A 7,735-nucleotide genomic window follows, 5' to 3' on the forward strand; every position below is an offset into this window, starting at 1 on the left:
TATTATTGTGCATTCAACTCAAAACAGTAGAATAAAATGCTGAGCGTAATACTTTATAGATGCATTCACCGTTCCAAAGAATGAAACAGTGAATTGTTGTTCATTTCTCGTTTGAGTTTTTTTTTCGATTTCATATAAAAAATATTCTATATTTAAGGAACTTTTTGTGTGGAAGTGTGACCATTTGGAGTAAAGACTTCATGCTGATAACGTTCAGAAGTGAAGAACTGAAGATATTGAGTCGTATGCATAAAGAAGAGTATTAGCTTTTATTATAATACTATCTTTGTCAGTTGCTTATAAAATGTATAATTTCATTTCAATAAACTAAAGTGAAAGCATTTACTACTTCTTTATGCATATGGACCATTATCTGAAGAAAATAGAAGTATTTGATGGAGCGAAAAAAATTTCATGAGAAAGGTACTCTTATCCAAAAACAAAAAAAATGAACCGTTTTCTAGATATTTGAGTTTTTGTCATCGATGAATCTCGCGATGAATGAATCTGCTGACATCATGTTACTACAAAAACTCAAATATATCGAAAACATTTCAATTTTTTGTATTTGTATAAAAGTATCTTCTTCTTGTAATTTTCTTCGCTGCATCTAATGCTTTTTTTCACCAAAACGAATCCGACGAAAGAAGGTGTCCCAAAAAAATCATGACTCTAATCATGACACCCTTTATAATAATATCAGAAAAGCAGAAATGTAGTAAAAACATGTATTCCAAGAACACGAATTTAAGCACGTAATTTCAATCTGGTGGCATTCATCGTTAAGAAGTTATGCGTAAAATTTTTTTAATTTTATTGACTTTGGAAGGATTTATCTCCTTTTTTGCAGATTTATTCCAGGTAACGGGATACAGCAATGATTGAATGAATGAAGATATATACCTACATTTTAATTTCCAACAATGACCTCTGCCACCCCTGGAAAAACAAAATTACCTTGAGAATAACTAGCTCATTGAACTAAAGAAAGAAATGGAAGGGACCCGCAGTTCAGCAAATCGGCAGAAAGTGTGTCCAAAAGTGTGGGAGTGAGAAAGACTATTGGTGGGTATCCCTTCTCTCTCTTTTAGATGTTTTGTTTACATCAATCAGCTGACGGTTTTGTTGATTACTCAGTTTAAATTAGTTTTTGGGATGATTTCTGTTGTGTTCAATTGGAAACGAGATCTAAAAGTGTTCAGAATGCTAAAACTCACGATTAATATTCGCTTGAAACTTGAAAAAACTCAAATAAATCGGGAAATCCCACTCGAAAACCTTTAAGTATCTGGATTTTCGGTTTCTGAGAAATATGGATCTAGTGAAGGGACAGATTACCTTTACCTGGCCACCCGAAGAAATTAAAAGTGTTGAAACTGTCTGAAAAGACCTCTTTCGATTTTAACTGTCCTCTGAGTAAGTAATCTTCAGAATTGAAGTTGTTTGTGAATTTGTGGTATAAAGTTTTAGAGAAAGTATTTTATAGGTTCTTGTGTTTCTCAAATCATTGTTGTCCCCATCAACATCAGTACTGTTTGCAGTCTCGCAAAATTGGTAAATTTCAGAATCTTGTAACGATGGTTGCAACAAGTTGCTAAAGGATGCTCCAATGAGCAGAACAAAAATGAGACAAATAGTTTCCACAGGTAGGTCTATTTTAAATATTTTCATTATGAGATCCCTTTTTGTGACTTCAAAAGCATTATATATTATTTTATTTTAGGTTTCCTTTTAAACGCCCAGATATTTTGGAACTTTGGATTACTGCTGTAGGAAGGGAAAATTGGTATCCCTCAAAGTATAGTAGAATATGTGAAGATTACCTTCATAATCCAAGTTATACAAGAAAAATATTGAAACTTGATGCTGTACCAAGTGTATTCAATAATATCCCAAGACATTCAAGGATCATGGAATACTTACAGTTCCATCACTCTTCATCTACAACTCATTGTGTTATGTGCATCAGAAGTGGAAGAACTTTCCGACCAATTCTATAAATCATGCATATGAAACAAGAAATAAAGACTCCTTGCAGATTCCAGTGCACCATCTGAAGCGCATAGACCAGGGCATGGACTTCTGGGGCCCCAAACTATATAATAAACTTCTTTCTGAGTTTCATGACAAGTCCTTGATGAACTTTAAGAGAGAAGTGAGAAGGTTGCTTTTAAATGAAACTATATATTCTATAGAAGAGTTCTTATGGAGAAAGAATATGTGATGAGGATTGTTTTTTATTTTTATTGTGTTTGTATGCATGTTGTTACCACTGTGATATTTTATATTTGTTTATTACTGTCGACACCATTTGAAGATTTGAAGATCCATCTAATCTAATCTAATCCGATGAGAAGCAGAGCGCATGTAAGTTTTCGAGTGAATTTAAATTATTTGAAATCAATAATTTTCTTTTTCATTGTAGACTATTACTGAAGATATATGTAAACTATTTTATATATTGTATATAATAAAAATATAGAAAAAATTGACACCTGTTTTTTTTCGGACAACGCTCCTTAATTAACTTAAAATTCAGTATAGTAGAAGGAAAATATGTATGTTCAACATGTAGATTAGAACCTTGATGAATTTCACATGATTATATTCTTTCACAATATACTAATCTAGTTAAAACGAACAAATTTCTGTTCTTTTCATACAAAAAAAGACTTATTAAATTCCGTCTGCACTGCTCTGAAAAATATGATCAACATCGCAAAATTAACTCAGAAAACGTCTTGAATTGATGAAAAATATGATTCCAATCATCACAGTTCGAGAAACGAATCCAAAATTTCAGATATCCCCATCTCATTGTTGCAGGTATTTGGCAAAAAGATTATTAAATTCCTTCTACACTACTATGAAAAATATAATTCACATCGCATATAGGTTATCTATGATCGCATAATCAACTCATAAAACGTCCTGATTTGATAAAAAATACGATTCAAATCAGAAAAACGAAACGTCAAAAATTTAAATTCAAACTTTAATAGGTTATCTCTCCTTGCGCAAGTATAGAGAGAGAAAGATATACATCCAATTGTCTATTTCAGTCGGCCTCACTTTTGCTGACCCGAGAGTCCCTTCCATTTCTTTCTTTAGTTCAATGAACTAGCTAAATCTGTGTACTCAGCCAAAGGACCCAACTTTTCAAATTTCACAGATACTTTTTAATTTTGAAGCTAATGTTTCAAAAATAACGGAAAAAATATAATTTGACAGTTTCATCAAGCCGAAATAATAAAAATTGGCCATAAAGCATAGATTAGAATTATGTAGATTGGTTACTTCCATACTACGAGACGAAACCGTTTTTTTGCGCCCTCTCTTGACCTGGGGTGAATTAATGGGTGTTTCTTTCAATATACAATTAATAGATGACGCTGGAAAAAAGTAGATTTCCTTCAACCTTCAACTTCATTCACGAGACAAGGAGAGACTTGTGTTCTGATGGTGTTCTGTCATTTGAAGTTTTGAAATTTTGAAAATTAATCTTTTTGAATTCGAATATTTGAAAATATTTTATATATCCTAGTTAAGGCAGTGAATTATTATTCCTTTAATTTTGTCCGGTTTTTTTCATCCCCTTCAGGTAATGAAGAACATTTTTAGTTAACTGTTTTATTTTTACTTATTGAATCATGCATTTTCAAATGGACTTGTTAACATTCGATACATTGAAGTTGTAACGAACGATACTACCAATTTTACTCACTTATGAAATGACTCAATTTTAATATTTTCCAACGATTGATCAATAAGGTATCGGAACCAGTAAATATCAAAAGGGTGTCTGTAGGTACAACAGTATCACATATACTAGCAGGTTCACTGTTGAAAAGGAAAATATCAAACTATATTTCCGGATATCCGATTAAAAAAAAAATTCATTCCCGTGCTGGAAAAGGCGTAATTCTACGTAAAAGTTACGATTGTGGCGACTGTGAAATAGCTTATCGTGAAAAACTTTCATATACCTACTAAAATGGTTCAAGACTGGATTCCTGGTATAAACGAAAATATAAACTTTTGTAAAGTATATTTTATTACTTGTTGATCCATGCAATCAATAAAATAATACAATAAAGAAAGCCATATTATCCTTATTTTTTCCTTTGCATTAATCGGTTTTTCACTTTGAAAATTATGCGAATGAAAGAATACTACGGTGATTTATTCGTATCATAAAAATACTAAACTACTGATATTTCATCTGAACTAAATACCAGTACATTGGTGTTTATATTATTTGATACGAATAAATTGTCAAGTAGTTTTCTTGCGTTCACATGGACAACTCGAATTTCGTGCAATGTATGGAGAAAAGACTGAAAACACAGAAATTATACTGGTTCTTTTTGTTTGACAACCAACAGCTTTTTTTTGAAAACCAGATCTACTCAAGCTTCACCCCAGTCCACCAGAGGTCGCGGTGAACAATGTTTCAAAATATTGTGAGAGTTTCCTATCTACACCACCTTAATCTATGCCATAAAGGCCACAAAATTCATCTTAAAAGTTGTAGAGCATAACATTTTCTACAAATTTTGTCCGGAGCAATTTTTTCTACGTTTGATCGTTTCTGAGGTATATGGCGATGAATGTATCTACATTAGACTGGGTTCCTACATTGACCTTGGACTTTCGCATGTGTGGCTAAGCTCCTTGCCCTTATCACCCTCTAGCTCCAAAACGGTTAAGGGTATGGAAAATTGCTTCCGACAAAAGTTGTAAAGAATTTTATTATCTACAACTTCATATTGAATACAGAAACGATCAGATGTACAGGAAAGGAAATACATATCTTTAAAAAATGCCTTGTTCTCATCTTCAAACTGTCAGAATAAGAAAACACGCCCTTAGCAGTGTCAGATTAATGGGTCAACACGTCTGCAACACCTCGATTAACCATTTGTATGAAAATCTGACACTCTCGAGTATGTACAAGTAACGATTTTTTTTGCATTCTCAAAGGATTGCTGTGACCTTGCGTCACGTCCGACTTGTCAATCTCTTGAAAATTAGCTTTCTTTGGGTCCAATTAGCATATCCTCTAAAAATCTGACCCGCTCGAAATTTTTTTTTTACCATTTTCAACTTTTCCGTACGGCCAGCCCCACCACGGAAACAGTCAGATTAACATGAATTCATTATCAGAGACACGCACGGCATATACAGTATCTTAGGCCCGTATTTATAGTTAGATCTCAAAACGGGTCTCAAGACCTATCTCAGATGATACTTTCTCAAGATAGTGACAACATCTCAAGATGACGGCTTATTAATAATCATATCAAGTCATTATCAGTTTGATACTATCTCAAGAAACGAGACTTGCAACTCAACTTATGAATGTCTTGAGTGATGGTCTTGAGATAAATTTGAGACTGCAAAACGAAAAGAGAAATTAGTATTTTTATTTATGCTTGATATTTTTCAATACTGTGGTTCACAAAAAAGTGTAACTAAGGATAGTCCGAGAGCTGGCAGCAAAAACAACTACCTCATAAGTTACCAAAGGTTTGGTTTGGCACTTTGGTTCAACTTTATTACCAAAACTTGAAACCGCCCGTCTGCCGGGCGTGAGTGCATGGTCGCCTTATGGGATAAAAAAAATTGAAAAGATGAGAAAAAATCGATTGGAACTTCCTAATAGTTACCAAGATGAATGTTGTGTCAAAATGGTCTAGGATCTTAACTGAATTGAAATCGTAAGCGTCTGCCAACAGGGGTGGTCGCTATTTCGAAACAGACGCTGTCAAATACAGGGTGGTTCAGATCATAACCAAGAAATTTCAACCACGTATTCTGCATCAAAAATAAGCCCTAGTTTGTCATATAAACATATGTCGAGAAATGTTTCCTCTCCGAGATACGGGGTGTTAAAATTATAGAAAAAAAAATGTTTTTTATTAATAGCTTTCACACTGCTTGAAATATTTTTATGAAATTTGAGACATAGGTTTTGAGCGTAAAAGAGCACTTTTTCCATAATATAATTTCTTTTCTATTCTACCAGTGGCGTCCGTACTGCAGCGAGACTGAATATTTTCAGATAAAAAAATGATACGCCACTGGTTTTTCCGGCAATAAAAATTACTTTTTAAATCCTTAATCAATTTGGAGCAAATTCGGTCTCCTGACTTTTTGCTGTACGAGGCACCGTTTCCGGTTAAAAAAATAAAACACATTCTCATGCATGAAGAGATCGCCAAACTTAAAGAAGATGTTCGAAGTATGACTCATTTTGCTGAACACATAATTCACATCGACGTCTAATAGATCCGACAGCAGCAGCTAAATTTCGATTTCTTAATTCGTCGCAAGCATTTTAAATACGGCCAATAAGTTTTTCCCTTGAGTTCACAGAAGTCATATATACGATTTCTTTCAAAAACCCCCATACGAAGTAGTCCAAAGGGGTAATATCGGGGCTTCGTGGAGGCCAACTGACTGGCCCATTACGTCCGATCCATCTTTCTGGAAAATTATTATCCAACCAGTTCCTCACATTTCTATGAAAGTGGGCTGGATAACCGTCAAGTTGAAACCAAGCAGCTAACCTTGATTCTACTGGAAGATTTTCCCACATATTTGCAAGCTCTGCCATTAGAAATTGTGAAAATTTTTCACCACTAACTCGTTCTGGTAAGAAATAGGGTCCAAATAGGTGATTATAATAAACTCCAAGCCAAACATTAACACTAAATTCTACTTGGAAATTTCTTGATCGAATGGGATGTGGATTTTCGTGGGCCCATACATGCTGGTTATGAAAGTTTACCACGTTCCGACGATTCATCAGTCCATAATATGGTATTTAAAAAGTCTCTATTCTGCTCAATTGAACAAAGAATCCATTGGCAAAAAAATAACCTTCGCTGTTCATCACCTTCTCGTAAACCTTGGACGGGTTGCAAGAATTTTTGACATAGAAAATCGTGCGAGCTGCTATTCGACTGCTTGTTGTTGGATTCCCATCAAATTCACGAAGTAGCCTCCATGGCACACTTTGCTTTCCACAATAAAGAAATTACAGTCTTTTAAGGTTATGCTTGTATTGAAACGAGAAAATGGAAACCAAAACTGTCATTTAAGTTTTTTAATCAAATTAATCTACCCTAAAAATAGGAGTTGGGTGTGTGTTGAATTTATCTAATCTTAGAAAATTGCTACAAAACCGTAGTAACCTTTTTATTGCTATATCAAATTTTTGCGATTTCTTCATGCATGAGAATGTGTTTTATTTTTTTTAACCGGAAACGGTGCCTCGCTCAGCAAAAAGTCAAGAAACCGAATTTGCTCCAAATTAAATAAGGATTTGAAAAGTAATTTTTATTGTCGGAAAAACCAGTGGCGTATCATTTTTTTATCTGAAAATATTCAGTCTCGCTGCAGTACGGAGGCCACTGGTAGAATAGAAAAGAAATGATATTATGCAAAAAGTGCTCCTTGACGCTCAAAACCTATGTCTCCAATTTCATAAAAATATTTCAAGCAGTGTGAAAGTTATTAATAAAATACATTTTTTTCTATAATTTTAACACCCCGTATCTCGGGGAGGAAACATTTCTCGACACATGTTTATATGACAAACTAGGGCTTATTTTTGATGTAGAATACGTGGTTAAAATTTCTTGGTTATGATCTGAACCACCCTGTATTTGACAGCGTCTGTTTCGAAATAGCGACCACCCCTGTTGGCAGACGCTTACGATTTCAATTC

At 33.9% G+C, this 7,735-nt stretch overlaps 1 protein-coding gene across 1 annotated transcript; it reads left to right on the forward strand.

The window, feature by feature from the left end:
- The first annotated feature begins 200 nt into the window (after nucleotides 1–200).
- On the forward strand, nucleotides 201–2,308 carry LOC123322662 (THAP domain-containing protein 1-like). The gene is made up of 4 exons (XM_044910637.1): nucleotides 201–243; nucleotides 1,592–1,646; nucleotides 1,724–1,919; nucleotides 1,990–2,308. The coding sequence occupies exons 1-4, from the start codon at nucleotides 201–203 to the stop codon at nucleotides 2,011–2,013; spliced, it is 318 nt and encodes a 105-aa protein (XP_044766572.1). The 3' UTR covers nucleotides 2,014–2,308.
- Nucleotides 2,309–7,735: the final 5,427 nt, after the last annotated feature.

Source organism: Coccinella septempunctata, chromosome 1 (assembly GCF_907165205.1).
Source record: "Coccinella septempunctata chromosome 1, icCocSept1.1, whole genome shotgun sequence".
Taxonomy (NCBI): domain Eukaryota; kingdom Metazoa; phylum Arthropoda; class Insecta; order Coleoptera; family Coccinellidae; genus Coccinella; species Coccinella septempunctata.

What these genes read in the sequence shown, in the direction of transcription:
- LOC123322662 (XM_044910637.1), top strand. Translation starts at nt 201, where the DNA reads ATGCTGATAACGTTCAGAAGTGAAGAACTGAAGATATTGAGTC. An exon ending in AGAACTGAAGATATTGAGTC is followed by an intron (nt 244 to 1,591) that starts GTATGCATAAAG and finishes GGTTGCAACAAG; the next exon opens with TTGCTAAAGGATGCTCCAAT. An exon ending in ATTCAAGGATCATGGAATAC is followed by an intron (nt 1,920 to 1,989) that starts TTACAGTTCCAT and finishes GAACTTTCCGAC; the next exon opens with CAATTCTATAAATCATGCAT.